We start from the raw sequence: 18,876 nt of genomic DNA on the forward strand, positions 1-18,876 counted from the left end.
CTAGCCTGTGCAATAGCAGTGCACGCATTGCTACCAGGTATGTGCCTCTCAGCAGGGGTGCAATGCTCACTGGACGGCCTTTCACGCCGTGCCGGAACCTATTTGACCAGGAGCACACGCAGGCACACGCATAGATTTAAAACTACTTCAAATTTGCACCTCAACAAAGTTTTCAAAGGCTCCCGACTCACACCTAGCGAATTAACGTAGGAATAAGCCTAGATGCATATCAATTGTCCATTGTGTGACTTGCAGTGTAGGTGTTAAGCGACGTGCGCGTCACGTCATTGACATAGAGTGCAAGAACATACCAAATGAGCATTGCATGCCTGCCTCTCAGTAAAGGTTCACCTTTCTTGGTGACTGTCTCCTTATTCCATCCCACCCTGAAGCTAATTCATACTTCATCGACTGTGTCATATGACACAAACAATGTATTTGTTTTACTTGAACATACATTTATTTTGTCACCTGACAAAATCGGTCGTCAAAGTATAAATGAGCCTTAATAATAATTATTAAGGCTATTGTTTAACCTTGTCTAACCTTGGTTTACAGCTAAACCAAAATGGAAATCAGTCCAGACACCATAATATCATCATAGAACAATAATCCAGTCTCCTTAAATTCACAACATACTGTATGTCCATGAATACGTTACTGATTCATTCTGTACGTGTCTAAGCCCTTGTTTACAACATCTAATCCATTTCCAACTGCTGTTTCTGGTTTGGTTTATTTCACGTTGAAGATCTGAGGTCATATTTATGGTGCCAAAAAAAATTATGGCATCGAAAAAAAGCCAAATGTGACGCTAAAAGTTTTATATTATTATTTTATTTTATTTTTTTGTAATTATGTCCAGGTGTTGCTGTTGTTTGAGAGATTATACTTCATGATGTACATTTCATTCCCTCCAAACAGCTGATGACAGCAACAACAACAAAAAAGAAGAAAATTCAAAGGAGCGGTTACTGGCTGAAATTTAATATATACAGTAGGAACATCTAGTGCCTGTGCAATGATAGAAATACTTGAATGTTTGGTTTCCTAACTGAATGGGTTAAAGGATATATTATTCCCCAGATACAAGTGATAGATAAGATGCCCAGGTCTTAATGTATGTGTATGCGGACTCCGTCAATTCCGTAACATTTTTATATACATCTCCATCTAGTCCTGTGTCAGTACTGTGTGTGGAGATGCAGATGGAGCCGTGGGAAGCCCTTAGAGGATGCGTCTCAGCCTTGCAAATGCTTCTTTTATTTTTATTCTGACTCATTGTTTCTGTGGAGTTTCTTTGCATCATGGTAAAAGTGCAATAAAACAAAATGTATCTTTCAATGTATCTATCACAGGTGTCTTTGCTCACTTAAAGTGTACACTACGGTACAGTCTTTTTTTATCGTCGGAGACTAATGTTTTCGTCCATGTCCTTCCGCCAGTCAGTCAGTGTGTGTGTGTGTGTGTGTGTGTGTGTGTGTGTGTGTGTGTGTGTGTGTGTGTGTGTGTGTGTGTGTGTGTGTGTGTGTGTGTGTGTGTGTGTGTGTGTGTGTGTGTGTGTGTGTGTGCGTGCGTGCGTGCGTGCGTGCCGTGCGTGTGTGCGCGCGCGCGCGCGTGTGTGTGTCTCTCAGTGTGTCTGTGAACAGCTGTGGACCGAATGGTGTGAAACTTTGTACGCATATTCCCGGGAGGCCAAGGAAGAAACTCTGCCCCAAAGTTTTCACAAAGGCCTTTTATAGCGCCACCAGGAGGCCGAATTGTTGTATTACTTTTAGATTTTGTCCAAACCTCACGCAAATCAGTACACATTATCTCTATATTCATGTGATCAAGACGTTGGCTACGATTGGCTTCCAAAGTTTGCAGAAGTGGCCCGTATTGCACAAAATGTCACAAATCATGAATGCAGCGTCCGATTGCAGTGAAACTTTGCACACACATTCCCACTAGGCCAAGGAAGAAATGCCACCCTGCCCTACATTTTTCCAATCTGCCTCATGGTGGTGCTATAACAGTGATTTACGTTTTGGCCTATAACTCTTGATCCATAGGTCGTACAATTGAAATTATTTTCCCCCTGGATTCCTTGGATCATTTAAAGGGAAAATAGTTCAAACTTTGGCAGGCTACTAGTTCACATACTTACACCTAGAAACCCCATTCAAACTTTAAAATGTTCATCTTACTGTGGATATGTTTGCCTGAAAATGAATCTTTGAAATGTTTCATAGTTTTAGATATATACTCCTTTAAAAGTTCAGAAAATTATAATGGTATAATGTAGTGGTCTAATGAGGAGACACTCAATACAGAGATATCATGTTCAAATCCCATTCCTCCTATTATATAATTCAATGCTGGAGTGTTTCAACTTACTAACTGAAGGCTAACATACAAAAGATCACTTCAAGAGTACCAAGACATCTACTGAGAGTGTCCGAGTGATGGTGTAGAGGTCTAATGATCAGACTTGCAATACCGAGAGACATCATGTTCAAATCCCAGTCCCCCTATAGTTTGATGCTGGAGTGTTTCAACTTAACTAACTGAAGGCTAACATACAAAAGATCACTTCAACACTACCAAGACATCAATGTGACATGTCTGAGTGATGGTGTAGAGGTCTAATGATCAGGCTCTCAATGCAGAGATTCCATGTTCAAGTCCTATTCCTCTTATAATTCAATGCTGCAGCACTTTGACATTTTCAAGAATAAGATACAAAAGAACAACTCAAAAGCACTAGAAGACACCTATTGAGGGCCCAAAGGTGCCTTGGCGCAATGGTGTGGTGCTCTTGATTGGTTGCCTCTGCTACTGACAGTTTGCAGGTTCAAGTCATCAAGGTACTGGAGGACCATTTTTTGAATTTCTTTATGTAAAATAACTGTGATTTGAACATGGAATCCTTGTGCTGAGAGTCTGAGCATTAGACCATTACACCATCGCTCTGTGACTCACAGCACAGATGTCTCTAAGTATTGTTGAAACATTCTGTTGTGTGTTAGCCTTCAGTTAGTAAAAAGTTGAAATACTCCAGCATTTAATGCATGTAAAAAAGGGGGGGGGGGGGGGGGAAACAGCGCCCTCTGCTGTTTTTGAATCTGTTCTTGAGATTACAATGGACGTCCATACGGTGTCCTGGTCAGGACCTCAGTCAGCTGTGTTGCAAAAAGACGTTGGAACGACGTCGTCACAACGTCCCCCTGTAACTATCAAAAAGTCAAAAAAGACGCTGATGGGATTACTGAAAATGTATCAAAAAATAGTAGAATACGTTCCCTCACTTTAATAAATCAAAGATATGATTGTTATTAACTAACTACCCATAAATAACATAATGTAAAGCAGGCTAAAATAATTATGTCAACAAGGCAGGGATGTTTAGCTGGTATTATTATTATTATTATTATTATTATTATTACAAGGAGTGGAGCAGTCCAAATGTCCCATAGCCTGTATGTCCCAGCCGTCCCGCCCCCACCCCGGCCGTAGCACAAAACAGCAGATCGACAAAAAAGGCCAAGACTCTCCCAACAGAAGTTGGCAAGACACACCATCTCCGGTTTACTTCCTGTATCTGCGTAGTCTCGAGTCTCGCGTAGCTATCTGTGTGAAGTGGGCGGATGCCTTTTTTAGGAGACTGGAAGCAGGTTATACTTTGGTCACACTTTGTCAATGTATGACAAAGTATGAATCAAGCTTCAGCGTACGAGTGTTCAGAAATCTGATTAGAATTTCAACTCATTTCAAACCACTTCCAAGTGCCTTTAATTATTTGGGGGGAATTACCATCACGTTCATGGAATGTCAATGTACAATGTTTCTTATGTCTGAATAGCTCAGTCGAAAGTGCTCTTGACTCTGAACGACAAGGTCATGTGATCGAATCCTGGAAATGGAAAATCAGCATGTGAGCAATCTGTCTCCCTGGGGTCTAGTGCTGTAACAGGCATAGACTCTTGTGTTCTTGGCTGTTGCTAACAATAAGCCCACCTGTAAAATGCATGAGCTAAATTCCTTTAATTAATTTGGGGAAATGACCCATCACGTTCATGTAATGTCAATGTACAGAGCTTAGTGTGCTTGGGTAGCTCAGTTGGGAGAGCTCTTGCCTTCAGACCACAAGGTCATGGTCTTGAATCCCAGCAAAAGATACTCGGCATCTGAGCAATCTGGCTCCCACGGGATTACGAACTTTTTTCACCTTTAAATGGCCATTGCCATTGACAATGCATTGGGCGCTTAAAGTTAAATATTTCAAAAACTACAAATTATTTCAAAGTAAAAATCTCAAGCATACATGTCCACAGTAAGGTGGAATTTTTCAATTGTGAATCAAGTTTTTAGGCTAAAGTATGAAGGAACAACGAAGTTCACCTTTAAATGTCCATTGCCATTGACAATGCATTGGGCGCTTAAAGTTAAATATCTCAAAAACTACAAAAGATTTTAAAGTAAAAAGTTCAAGCATTTGTGTCCACAGTAAGATGAATTATAAAAAGTGTGAATGGAGTTTCTAGGTGAAAGTGTTTTTTTGAGGTGCCAAAACCTGTCATCGACCTCCATTATAAATGTCTGAACTTTTAAAGGAGTATATTTCTAAAACTATAAAACATTTCAAATATTCATGTTCAGGCAAACATGTCCACAGTAAGATGAACATTTTAAAGTTTGAATGGGGTTTCAATCATTTGTAGTTTTTGAAATATTTAACTTTAAGCGCCCAATGCATTGTCGATGACAATAGACATTTAAAGGGAAAAAAGTACAAACAGATATATTCCAGTAGGTGGTGGTAATGCAACAATTACGGATGCTAACTGCCATAAAACACCAAAGTACAGGCCTACATTTTTCCAATCTGCCTCATGGTGGTGCTATAACAGTGATTTACGTTTTGGCCTATAACTCTTGATCCATAGGTGGTACAATTGAAATTATTTCCCCCTTGGATTCCTTGGATCATTTAAAGGGAAAATAGTACAAACTTTGGCAGGCTACTAGTTCACATACTTACACCTAGAAACCCCATTCAATCTTTAAAATGTTCATCTTACTGTGGACATGTTTGCCTGAAAATGAATCTTTGAAATGTTTCATAGTTTTAGACATATACTCCTTTAAAAGTTCAGAAAATTATAATGGTATAATGTATAATTTATTTGATTAGAATTTCAACTCATTTCAAACCACTTCGAAGTGCCTTCAATTATTTGGGGGGAATGACCATCACGTTCATGGAATGTCAATGTACAATGTTTCTTATGTCTGAATAGCTCCGTCGGAAGAGCTCTTGACTCTGAACAACAAGGGCATGCGATCGAATCCTGGAAATGGAAAATCAGCATGTGAGCAATCTGTCTCCCTGGGGTCTAGTGCTGTAACAGGCATAGACTCTTGTGTTCTTGGCTGTTGCTAACAATAAGCCCACCTGTAAAATGCATGAGCTAAATTCCTTTAATTAATTTGGGGAAATGACCCATCACGTTCATGTAATGTCAATGTACAGAGCTTAGTGCAGCTTGGGTAGCTCAGTTGGGAGAGCTCTTGCCTTCAGACCACAAGGTCATGGTCTTGAATCCCAGCAAAAGATACTCGGCATCTGAGCAATCTGGCTCCCACGGGATTACAAACTTTTTTCACCTTTAAATGGCCATTGCCATTGACAATGCATTGGGCGCTTAAAGTTAAATATTTCAAAAACTACAAATTATTTCAAAGTAAAAATCTCAAGCATACATGTCCACAGTAAGGTGGAATTTTTCAATTGTGAATCAAGTTTTTAGGCTAAAGTATGAAGGAACAACGAAGTTCACCTTTAAATGTCCATTGCCATTGACAATGCATTGGGCGCTTAAAGTTAAATATCTCAAAAACTACAAAAGATTTTAAAGTAAAAAGTTCAAGCATTTGTGTCCACAGTAAGATGAATTATAAAAAGTGTGAATGGAGTTTCTAGGTGAAAGTGTTTTTTTGAGGTGCCAAAACCTGTCATCGACCTCCATTAAAAATGTCTGAACTTTTAAAGGAGTATATTTCTAAAACTATAAAACATTTCAAATATTCATGTTCAGGCAAACATGTCCACAGTAAGATGAACATTTTAAAGTTTGAATGGGGTTTCAATCATTTGTAGTTTTTGAAATATTTAACTTTAAGCGCCCAATGCATTGTCGATGACAATAGACATTTAAAGGGAAAAAAGTACAAACAGATATATTCCAGTAGGTGGTGGTAATGCAACAATTACGGATGCTAACTGCCATAAAACACCAAAGTAGAAGAAGAAGAATCTGGTTTATGTTGTCCCCAAATTAGAGCCAGGGTGAGGATACTGTATATCAGCATGTAACCCTGTTAAAAACAAGAAAGTTAATGTGTTTGGAGCTGGGTTTTCACTCAGTATTGGAACCATAACCAGCTGACTTGAATAACTTATACAGCCTACTGTGGTGGGTTGTGGTGAGTACGAGGCCTGTCACAATTATTACATAATCATCAAAAAAAATATTAGATTATAAATATTTAACGAAAGAAAAGTATACTATATACGCGTCAATACTGATGCGTGTAGATCTGATATTTTCGACAAGTGACACCGTTGTATGACAAAGTATGAATCAAGCTTCAGCGTACGAGTGTTCAGAAATCTGATTAGAATTTCAACTCATTTCAAACCACTTCCAAGTGCCTTTAATTATTTGGGGGGAATGACCATCACGTTCATGGAATGTCAATGTACAATGTTTCTTATGAATAGCTCCGTCGGAAGAGCTCTTGACTCTGAACAACAAGGTCATGTGATCGAATCCTGGAAATGGAAAATCAGCATGTGAGCAATCTGTCTCCCTGGGGTCTAGTGCTGTAACAGGCATAGACTCCTGTGTTCTTGGCTGTTGCTAACAATAAGCCCACTTGTAAAGTGCATGAGCTAAATTCCTTTAATTAATTTGGGGGAATGACCCATCACGTTCATGTAATGTCAATGTACAGAGCTTGGTCTGCTTGGGTAGCTCAGTTGGGAGAGCTCTTGACTTCCGACCACAAGGTCATGGTATTGAATCCCAGCACAGGATACTTGGCTTCTGAGCAATCTGTCTCCCACAGGATTACTAACTTTTTTCACCTTTAAAGGGCCATTGCCATTGACGATGCATTGGGCGCTTAAAGTTAAATATTTCAAAAACTACAAATTATTTCAAAGTAAAAATCTCAAGCATACATGTCCACAGTAAGGTGGAATGTTTCAATTGTGAATCAAGTTTATAGGCTAAAGTATGAAGGAACAGCGAGGTTCACCTTTAAATGTCCATTGCCATTGACAATGCATTGGGTGCTTAAAGTTAAATATCTCAAAAACTACAAAACATTTTAAAGTAAAAAGTTCAAGCATTTGTGTCCACAGTAAGATGAATTATAAAAAGTGTGAATGGAGTTTCTAGGTGAAAGCGTTGTTTGAGGTGCTAAAACTTTTAAAGGAGTACATTTCTAAAACTATGAAACATTTCAAAGATTCGTTTTCAGGCAAACATGTTCACAGTAAGATGAACATTTTAAAGTTTGAATGTGATTTCTAGATGTAAGTATGTAGGACTAGTAGCCTGCCAAAGTTTGTACTTTTCCCCCTGATATCTAAAAAAGCAGTGATATGTCATGGCAAAATGGACATTTAAGGGGAAAAAGGTACAAACTTTGGCAGGCTACTAGTCCTACATACGTACAAACAGATATATTCCAGTAGGTGGTGGTAATGCAACAATTACATCGTTGCAATGCATCGTCCCAATGCAACGACAATGCATTGGGTGCTTAAAGTTAAATATTTCAAAAACTACAAATGATTGAAACCCCATTCAAACTTTAAAATGTTCATCTTACTGTGGACATGTTTGCCTGAACATGAATATTTGAAATATGTTATAGTTTTAGAAATATACTCCTTTAAAAGTTCAGACATTTATAATGGAGGTCGATGACAGGTTTTGGCACCTCAAAAAAACACTTTCACCTAAAAACTCCATTCACACTTTTCATAATTCATCTTACTGTGGACACAAATGCTTGAACATTTTACTTTAAAATGTTTTGTAGTGTTTGAGATATTTAACTTTAAGCGCCCAATGCATTGTCAATGGCAATGGACATTTAAAGGTGAACCTCGTTGTTCCTTCATACTTTAGCCTATAAACTTGATTCACAATTGAAAAATTCCACCTTACTGTGGACATGTATGCTTGAGATTTCTACTTTGAAATAATTTGTAGTTTTTGAAATATTTAACTTTAAGCGCCCAATGCATTGTCAATGGCAATGGCCATTTAAAGGTGAAAAAAGTTAGTAGTCCCGTGGGAGACAGATTGCTCAGATGCCAAGTATCCTGTGCTGGGATTCAAGCCCATGACCTTGTGGTCTGAAGTCAAGAGCTCTCCCAACTGTGCTACCCAAGCACACCCAGCTCTGTACATTGACATTACATGAACGTGATGGGTCATTCCTCCAAATTAATTAAAGGAATTTAGCTCATGCACTTTACAAGTGGGCTTATTGTTAGCAACAGCCAAGAACACAGGTGTCTATGCCTGTTACAGCACTAGACCCCAGGGAGACAGATTGCTCACATGCTGATTTTCCATTTCCAGGATTCGATCACATGACCTTGTTGTTCAGAGTCAAGAGCTCTTCCGACGGAGCTATTCAGACATAAGAAACATTGTACATTGACATTCCATGAACGTGATGGTCATTCCCCCCAAATAATTAAAGGCACTTGGAAGGAGTTTGAAATTAGTTGAAATTCTAATCAGATTTTTGAACACTCGTACGCTGAAGCTGGATTCATGCTTTGTCATACAACGGTGTCACTTGTCGAAAATATCAGATCTACACGCATCAGTATTGACGCGTATATAGTATATACTTTTCTTTGGTTAAATATTTATAATCTAAAAAAAAATCACACCCTGTGTGAAGTGGGCGGTGTCTTGCTAGCTAATCACAATACTGAATGGAGTCAACCAATCATGTACAAAAAATAAATACATTTATTGAAACACTCTTTATGATGGAAGAAACCATAACTTTTAAAGTTATGGTTTCTTATACAGGGCTATGCACATGTGTCATGTGACACTGGCCAATCACAGTCCTGAATAGACTGTGATTGGCCAATCACGGTGCAGGGTTAGGCGGGGTACATTTTTGGCCAATCACAGCGCAGGATTTGTTGTACAAATATCCAAACCTCACTTATAGGGGCGGTTTCACCGCCCAAAAATAGACGATTATGTAATAATTGTGACAGGCCTAGTACTCACCACAACCCACCACAGTAGGCTGTATAAGTTATTCAGGTCAGCTGGTTATGGTACAAATACTGAGTGAAAACCCAGCTCCAAACACATTAACTTTCTTGTTTTAGGGTTACATGCTGATATACAGTATCCTCACCCTGGCTCTAATTTGGGGACAACATAAACCAGATTCTTCTTCTTCTACTTTGGTGTTTTATGGCAGTTAGCAGCCGTAATTGTTGCATTACCACCACCACCTACCACCACGCCTTTTTAGGAGACCGGAAGCAGGTTGGCGTCCGCCCACTTCACGCAGATAGCTACGTGAGACGCGAGACTACGCAGATACTCTGAAGCATGTTTTGAACACTAACATCCAGACACTACACTTAAAAGCACAAAAAAAAACATTTGTGCCGTAGGGCAGCGGATAGTTGGTGGACACCAAGGCGACCAGGGCCACAGGTTAAATTCCTGCTCTGCAAGCAAGGCCACAGGTTCAAGTCCAGCCTAGGGAGGCACCGAAGCAATCCTCATCGATGTACTGATGTACAGTGGAGTGGTGGAGCAGTGTTGCGCCCTGCTGTTTCCAGACAGTAAAGATGGGGGGTTATGGCACACAAAAAAACGCCCACCTGAATTTTTATGTAACAAACCAAACACACACACTGACACTGACACACAGACACAGACGTACGCACACACACACACACACACACACACACACACACACACACACACTCATTCAACCTTTATTTAAGATTCTCGGAGAGATCAATTGAGGGAGACCCTCATTTACAATGATGCCGAGATTACACACATATAAATAACATAAGAGTAACAAGAGAAAACAATAAAGTTGACACAAACAGTTAAAACAATTGCATGTTAACATCAATCAGTTAAAACAGTTGCATACAGGTAAGACACGGTTATTATATAGATTCCTAAAATGGCCAATAGATACTAGGGTATTCAATTTAAGCTCTTGTTGCAAGAGGTTCCAAGACTCCAAGAGGTGCACCAAAGCTGAAAGCAGCCTTTCCCTGTTCACACACACACACACACACACACACACACACACACACACACACACACACACACACACACACACACACACACACACACACACACACACACACACACACACACACACACACACACACACACACACACACACACACACACACACACACACACACACACACACACACACACACGCCTTTGAACAGAGTGGTTGTGACATCACATAGTTCAGTCAGACAACTCTTGGATTGGATTAGAATATATATTTATTGAGCAAGCTTTAGCATAGATATAGGAAGCATAAATAAGCATAGTTTGGCTCTGAATCCATTCACTCCCTGTAAGACATTTTAATAATTGTTACATGCCAAATAGCATTTACAGGGAATGAATAAAGACCCCCACGGGGATCTAGAAACAGAGCCTACAGGTGGATGCCGGGGAGGCGGTGGGATGAGATTATTCATGGTCAGCAGCATACGCAGGCAAGCGAAGGCAGCAGATACAGCAGGATCTCAGCAGCAGCGCAGCAGCAGCGTTGGCATGTCAGCGCAGCAGGACAGCGCAGCCAGAATGAACAGGTAGGCAGAGCAGTACTTATAACCCACCGACCAGGAGAAGAGTGCATGTGACTAGTCAGCTGATCGGTTGGCACAATCCCTTGAGTTGCCTGGCCTGAACTAGCTCCGTAAACCTCATTTCATTACGTTGATTGAAAGCAGCAGACTGGGATCAATTCACTGCGGGTTGATTGATACGGAAACTGTGTGTGTGTGTGTGTGTGTGTGTGTGTGTGTGTGTGTGTGTGTGTGTGTGTGTGTGTGTGTGTGTGTGTGTGTGTGTGTGTGTGTGTGTGTGTGTGTGTGTGTGTGTGTGTGTGTGTGTGTGTCTGAAGCCAGGAGATTCAAATGGCGCGGGCCGGGGGTGACTGTAACATACCACTAGGTTTAAATAGGCTATGAGACATTAGGACTGCTCCTCTCCTTGTAGTCTCTGTCCAAAGGCTACTTTTATCATCACGCACAAACCTTAAAAGAGTTATAATAAAAAAAAAATCCCAACCCATTGTCCTCATCATATGGTGCTTAATCAAAATGTATGTGACCCCCAACCCTGCCATAAAATGGTCTCACCCAGAGCCTTCCAGTGATCTCACCCCCCCCCCCCCCCACACACACACACACACACACAAAACAACCGCCAAACAACATAGATTCATGTTGGCATTTCAATCATTAAATTCAACCATAATACAATGTTTATTCAATGGCGTATTTTCAACATTTAATTTTGATCCACCATCAATCATCAATCTTCAACCATAACCAAAAATCAACATTTTTAACCATAATTCATTGTTGATTTAACTTTTGCTTTCTGGGTACTCTGCAGACAGATTTTATATTTCATTGAGTGTAAACAGAGTGGTGTTTAGATTTAGCCTTAGTTATGTCACTAGAATGTATACAATATTAGTTGTCATACTTTGTAATATGATTATTCATTTTAGATGACCAAAATCAAAGCAGCTTTGCTCATCCAAAACTATTCAAGTTTGTTTCTTCATAATCAAGCACATTTGCTGTTGTCAATTTTTAACACATTTTAAATGTGCCTGTTTGACTTTAAATAAGAATGTCATGTATTCCTTTCTTACAACATGAAACAATCATGTCAAACTACCCAACATATAGTATACGTCGTAAAAATATGTTGTAAAACCCCCCACAAAAATGGGTTTTGATTTTACATCTTTATTGACAAAAATGCAAATGAATAAACATAATAAAGAGCTTATTTTGGTGGTGTAAGGAGTGGTGGTGGTGGTGGTACTTACTCTCTGGTAACACTTGAGCAGGGTGTGGTGTAAGGGTGGTGGTGTGTGGTGTTATGGTGCTGCTGTTAGGGTGGTGTTAGTGTTACCCTCTCGTAACACTCTGTCAGGGTGGGGTGTTAAGGTGGTGTACCCTCTGGTAACGCTCGGGCAGGGTGTGGTGTTAGGGTAGTGTTGGGTGATGTTAGGGTGATTTGGGGTGGTGTTAAGGTGGTGTACCCTCTGGTACCACTCTGGCAGGGTGTGGTCAGTGTTGTCAGATTCTGTGAGAGAAACAAGCAACCAGGTCTAGGAAAACCAGCCCAAAAGAAGCGACTATGGGCCACATGAGCACTTTAACATATACATCAGCTATTTGAAAATAGCAGATCTACAAGCTCACAACGCGTCACGATGCGACGCGTTGTGAGCTTGTAGATTGGCTATTTTCAAATAAAATCTTGCGGGGAAATTATAATAAGCAGATCTGGCAACCCTGGGTGTGGTCTAGAGAAGGTGGAGTTCTCTGCATCAGGATCCCGATTGACTGCCTCAACAATGGATCCACACTGAGGTCAAACACAAAAGTCATAGGTCACAAACCGATGGACACAGTGATATTTATAATACATTCATTTCACTGTTGCTCTATTACACCGTAGAATAATGATCAGATTCACACAAGTTTTTCTTTTACAGTTACCTTCACAAACCAGCTTTTTCTCCATTACAGTATGTCTCCCACTGTCCCAGTCTGAAAATAAATAAGTCCCAGTATAAACCACCATAGTCCCAATATAACCTACCACAGTGCTAGTTTAAACTACCATAGTCCCAGTATAAACCACCATAGTCCCAGTTCAACTACCATAGTCCCAGTATAAACTACCACAGTCCCAGTATAAACACAGACACACGGACGGACACCGGCGAAAACATAGTCTCCGGCCTTTGGCCGTCCGGCCTGACGGACAAAAATGAATAAAAAATGACAGTCCTCTCATGTATTTGAAGGATTGTGGCAATTATAATAATTATAATAATTGGAAGAAATACAAAAACTCCTGGAGAAGGATAAAATAATACAATTTACCATATACTGTACACACACATCTGCCATTTTTACGCTTACATATGGGTTTCCCACCTCCGGATATGAAGGGAAATACCAAATGCACCTGTTAGGAATGCATTAAGGAATTATCACGTACGTAGTTCAAGCCCCTAAATTGAATTTAGATGTCATGAGACATATTGGCAGGCAGAGATGTCTGACACGTCTGGCTACCAGCATTAAAGTTAGGCACTGCATCATACTGTATTAACCATATTATGGTTAGGTTTACGCATGGGTGTGGTGTGGATTAAGGTTAGGGTAAGGATGTGATAAGAGCTGCCATACATGCACAGTGTCAGTGAATGCCGTTAGTATCTTTAGTATGAGCTAAGAGCAAAATGGCTGATGTGTGATGGCTAATAGTTTTCTCTGTATTCTGTATGTGGTAGGTAGGTAGGCCTGTACTGCAGGCCTTATCTATTACACTTATACATAAACCACCATAATTTAACAGCAAATGGTGGCAATGAGGATGGCTGCACAGTACGGTGTAAACGAAAACGGCCTTCAGCCCATATTCTGTACATAAACATGTTTATGGTTCCCAGTGCACTGTTGTGTTTTGATAACCTTTCCGTAGTCCCCCTCACAGAACAGCCCCCGGAAACGCCACTTGGTTGGTTTACATAAAATCCATGTGCACGCGCGCACACACACACACACACACACACACACACACACACACACACACACACACACACACACACACACACACACACACACACACACACACACACACACACACACACACACACACACACACACACACACACACACACACACACACACACACACACACACACACACACGGCTATAGGAAGCGGGGGTATGAGACAACAATCAGAGGGGTGGCGAGTGACCAGAAGAGATGACTTGTAATCACTGCGGCCGGCCGCAGACGGACTGGTAGAGGAAGCCTCGTCATGGGAATGACTGGTGGGTTCCGAGGAGAGGAGGGGCTTATCAGATCTCATCTGAACTCTGTTAAATCAGCCTTTTTAATTGGCTCCTCTCGTCTTTTCTCTCACATTGAATTCTGGAATTTAGGTCCTTCGAGTCTTGTGTAAACAAACAAAACAAATTGTCTGCAACAGGCCCTTCATGATAGTCGTGCTACAGTAGAAAGTCCCCCAAAAAACAGTACACCTGCAAACTGTTGAGCAGATATGATACTGATGCAAAATTACATTACATTACAAACATTTTTATTTTTGTACTTCCATGCTAAACATGGACTAGAATACAAAAACTGCACAAGCCTATCTGCAGCCCGAAAATGAACTACACTGTTGACCTTTTCATTGCTTCATTAGCCTAGCAGAAATAAACACAGAAGTGTGTTTACGGGGCCTGTGTTGCATCGATTGAGGCGCACAATGCATTTCTACAAGAGGAACCTATCTTTGACATCGGGGGCCACACACGGTGGCGTTGCGGCTGCGGGCTGTTTGTGTCGGTCTCTGTCGCCTCACGGGAGACCCCCCAATTGCCCAGTTAAGGGCCCTTCCAAATACACATCCCCTCTTATAGTCACGGAAACAATTTATGGCTATTATAGAACATTATTATAGATTACATCTACAACGTTGTTGACTAAACGTCTCCTGCGTGGCCCGCAGAAATTGTAGGTGGAATCTCGACAACACGCCCCAAAGAGTTAATCCTAAAGAGGAAATAAAACAAAGATGTAAAGAAGCTTTGTTTGTTTGCATTGGATTAGTGTAAGTATTGTAAGCTAGATTAGGCTATAAAAAGAAACAAAACAAAACATGGGAGTCAACACTCTTTAGACTGAACTTTGTGTGGACCACCCAGAATCAAAGCTGAGAGAGAGAGAGAGAGAGAGAGAGAGAGAGAGAGAGAGAGAGAGAGAGAGAGAGAGAGAGAGAGAGAGAGAGAGAGAGAGAGAGAGAGAGAGATTTTGGTCTTGGTCTAGTTACCATTTGCTCACGCCCTGGGTTCAGACGTTCAAGCAGCCTCTGTTTGCTGGCCAAATAATTGAGTGCCTTATCGGCTCAGTGCTACCTGGGGACCAACCGTGGATGAGGAGAGAGGGAGAGGGGGGGGGGGCTCTTAGGGACCTGTGATCACCACTAAGGGGGCGAGATAAAGACCTCATTCTGACTGGCAACCTCAACAAGGATAGTATGGTAGAACAGAGAGACTTGACTCACAGTAGTCAAGGAGTAGTATTTTGGTCATAATATTTGAGGCGCTAAATGTTGCCCCTGTGTTTGGATTAGATGAATTAAGATTTGTAGAGCGTAAAGCTTGAAGTGCAGATGATGTTCGATAACTCCCAATATCCATACAACTGTTTTAACTATGATGGAGACGGTTACCCCTCCTCTAGTACAGATGAAGACAAGAAAATGTGCCGACCCGCATACAGGTAGGATATTTTTTCATTAAATCGTATACACACACCCACACACACACACACACACGCTGTATATTACTGTATATTATTGGCAACTTTACTTTTTAGTTAAAAAAAGTCAAAAGTTATTCACCATAGTGGAAACAGTGGATATCTATATAAGATACATTTTGGACTTTTTGAAAGTCAGTGAAGACAAAACCATCATATCTCAATTTGATGGTTTGCGATTTACAATTACAATTTAGCGACTTACAAAGTGCAAGATCGGAGTAAGAGATCGGACTAGTCAACAAACAATTAAATAGAATGCAAAGGAAAATAATTAAGTGCTACAAAGTAACTGTGATACCAGGTACATGTCAAATCTAGCATCTGTCTAAACAACATACCGTCTAAATAACTACTAATATTTAGCATTTGAGGACAAATATGTATGTACATATGGCATACAGTTTGTGAACAAATAGCCAACAGCCATCTGCACTACATAGCATTTTTTTAAACTGCGAGACAGACTTTTAATGTGACTTTAATTATTTTCTTCACATGACTCTAAACGTAATAGCTACAATATTTAAAACATATCTAAAATGTTTTAATAAAAATAATATCAACACACTATTTAGAACTCTCACACCAATAATTAATAGTTGTTGTTTTTTATGTGACAAATACATAAAATGATCACAATTGTTTCGTATAAACTTTATATGAAATATTCTATATTCTGTATAGATCATCTGTATAATATCTAATCAAACTATGTGTCTCTCTGTCAGCTACATTGCTCTGATTGCCATGGCCATCCAACAGAGCCCAGAGCAGCGGGTCACTTTGTCTGGTATCTATGAGTTTATCATGAAGAGGTTCCCTTACTACAGATCCAACCAGAGAGCCTGGCAGAACTCCATACGTCACAACCTCTCTCTCAACAGCTGCTTTATCAAGGTACACCATACACAGAGATGAAGGAAATTGCTTTTATAATGATAATTTAAACTGTATTTAGTTTAATAATAATTTCCAAGGACATCAAAATTAGGAATTTAAAATACTGACATCTGGGATATCTAAGAATGTAATGTAGAGTAGATACAGTAGCTGTGTTTATGTATTATTTGTTTATTGACAACAAAGAGTCTTTATGTTCATTGTCAGATTGATGCATTATGTTTTGTATGAAACAATAATATATTAAACATACAAAGATATAGTAGCTACAAGGCATGTATTGCATCAACAAATATGAAATAAACACTTTTTAAAATTTTATTATTCAATTCCTTTATTTCTTTTGATGACAGGTTCCACGAACTGAGGGCAACGAGAAGGGTAAAGGAAACTACTGGACTTTTGCCACAGGCTGTGAGTCCATGCTTGATCTGTTTGAAAATGGCAACTTTAGGCGTCGTAGGCGCCGGAGGAACGTGAAAATAGGCTTCCGGGACTCCGGGCCTGAGCCGGCCTTTCATGCCTTGGACAGCCACAGGAATCCGCTCAGGCCCTCGGCCCGATGCCCCGAGCCTGACCCCGTCCTGTGCCCGCTAAACCCAGACAGACAACGATTGGTGCCGCAGCCGAGCCCGCTTAACACCCTAAACCCCGGTCAGGGAAAACCAGAACCGGAAATCAAGTTCAGTATCGACTACATCCTGTCCACTCCGGATCCTCCCTTGCCCCTGCCGGGTTTTAGACCACCCCATGGTAACATACACATGGGCCCCACAGGGCACCCCATACATGTGCTGGAGCCCCAGCATCTTAATCTGCACTTCTGGACTTTGTGAGAGGAGATAAAACTAGAATAAACCCAGTGTTGTTCCTTCATTGAATTCTGCGACTGAAATTGGGATGAAATTGGGATGAAAATGAAGACAGCCTAAAGACTTCTGATTCCTCAAAAGGAATTTTATTTACTTGAAAAATGTATTGATGAACAATACAGAGAGGTACAGTATTATGTGACCATATGAAGATGGGGGGGAAAAAAGACAAAAAAAGAGAGAGGTCAAACTTAAAGACAATATTTACTCAGATAGGAATTTGTGTAAATGAAAAATTAGAATATTGCATTCCTGAATTCAGATTCCTGTTATTATATTTCTGGTGTCTGGTGCCAATGTTTATATTATCGTTAATATATCTCAGTATATCTGTGGTCGGATGTATATTACGTGGTAGACTTCCATTGAATTGAAATGATTTTAATATTGGTGTTGACAATGAGGATACGTTGATCTAATCAACAGATTACAAAAGTAGAACTTGCCCTACAGGGCCAAAAGCTGTAAGTAGTGGAACAAAAACAAAAACATTAAGATTTGCTCCTGTTCTGCCAAAAGTATTGTTGGTTATCATGGCTACACAGCAAAATCCGAAATGTTAATTTCACTTTGAAATTATGAAAACTCACCCCCAGGCATCCATTTGTACACTTTCAGAGTTAAATTAACACTTAGAATTTTGCTGGGTATAATTTAGCATTTAGAGGTTTTATTTCGAGTTGGTGTGAAATATAAACCAAGATACGGCCAATGATTTTTCAATCACACAGAAATCAGATATTGCTTTTGTAGAGCAGAATATCCCAGTGGTTTTCCTTATCAATCCTGTGTTTTTTTTACACTCTGCGATAAATTACCACTGAGGATTTCACTGCTGCAAGTGCAGCAAGTTTAATCAAGTCAATAGTCAATACTATAGATTTATCTCTGATAAAATGGCAGATTACTCTTATTTTTTTTGCACCTTTTATTCTGACCATGCCATGGAAACAATATCTGACAAGCAATTCTGTCAAAACATGCTGTTGTTCTCTGCTCAATTATGTTGGATTTAAATCAACCCAGAACCACCTCTCCTCAGACTTGGCTAATTTTTCCTATTGACCTTTTCAAATCCTGCTTGATTGACATGCTTAAATTCTAATACCCCCCCCCCCTCCCACCCCATGATAACATTATAATATATCATATTCATAAACTCTGGAGTTATAAAGAAACATCGGTCTGGCTAACATTTATTTTTCCTGTACAAGGGAGATCAATCACGGCATGTTCGTGTGCTGTTGAAGGGACATTTTTCAATTTAACCTTTATATTATGCCTTGACTACATCAGAGAAGGGGTTTCAACACGCTTAACATGAGTGGCATTTAATATAGCATAACACTTGCAAGGTGAGGCCGAGATGTGACCCTATTTAAATACAGGGGGGCCCTCGCCTTGCCTTAAACAGCGCC

The 18,876-nt window shown here is 40.1% G+C and overlaps 2 protein-coding genes across 3 annotated transcripts in view; both read left to right on the top strand.

The window, feature by feature from the left end:
- fam20cb (FAM20C golgi associated secretory pathway kinase b) overlaps positions 1–1,344 on the top strand; it is an 82,674-nt gene extending 81,330 nt beyond the window's left edge. Inside the window, exons 11-12 of one of the 2 annotated variants that reach the window (XR_013934905.1) lie at positions 1–57; positions 346–1,344. The exon at positions 1–57 is cut by the window's left edge and continues 1,145 nt beyond it. The gene's annotated coding sequence lies outside the window, so the exon portion shown is untranslated. The other variant, XM_080456192.1, reaches the window with a different exon arrangement.
- Positions 1,345–15,389: 14,045 nt separating this feature from the next.
- foxl3 (forkhead box L3) lies at positions 15,390–18,371 on the top strand. Its single transcript, XM_080456188.1, has 3 exons — positions 15,390–15,644; positions 16,415–16,583; positions 16,940–18,371. The coding sequence occupies exons 1-3, from the start codon at positions 15,535–15,537 to the stop codon at positions 17,420–17,422; spliced, it is 762 nt and encodes a 253-aa protein (XP_080312314.1). The 5' UTR covers positions 15,390–15,534; the 3' UTR covers positions 17,423–18,371.
- Positions 18,372–18,876: the final 505 nt, after the last annotated feature.

This window comes from Gymnoscopelus braueri (assembly GCF_963280865.1).
Source record: "Gymnoscopelus braueri genome assembly, chromosome: 17".
Classification (NCBI taxonomy): domain Eukaryota; kingdom Metazoa; phylum Chordata; class Actinopteri; order Myctophiformes; family Myctophidae; genus Gymnoscopelus; species Gymnoscopelus braueri.

Bases quoted from the DNA above. Each gene is read 5' to 3' on its own strand.
- foxl3 (XM_080456188.1), top strand. From the start codon at position 15,535: ATGATGTTCGATAACTCCCAATATCCATACAACTGTTTTAACTATGAT. The intron at 15,645-16,414 runs GTAGGATATTTT...TCTCTCTGTCAG, and splicing joins ATGTGCCGACCCGCATACAG to CTACATTGCTCTGATTGCCA. The intron at 16,584-16,939 runs GTACACCATACA...TTTTGATGACAG, and splicing joins TCAACAGCTGCTTTATCAAG to GTTCCACGAACTGAGGGCAA.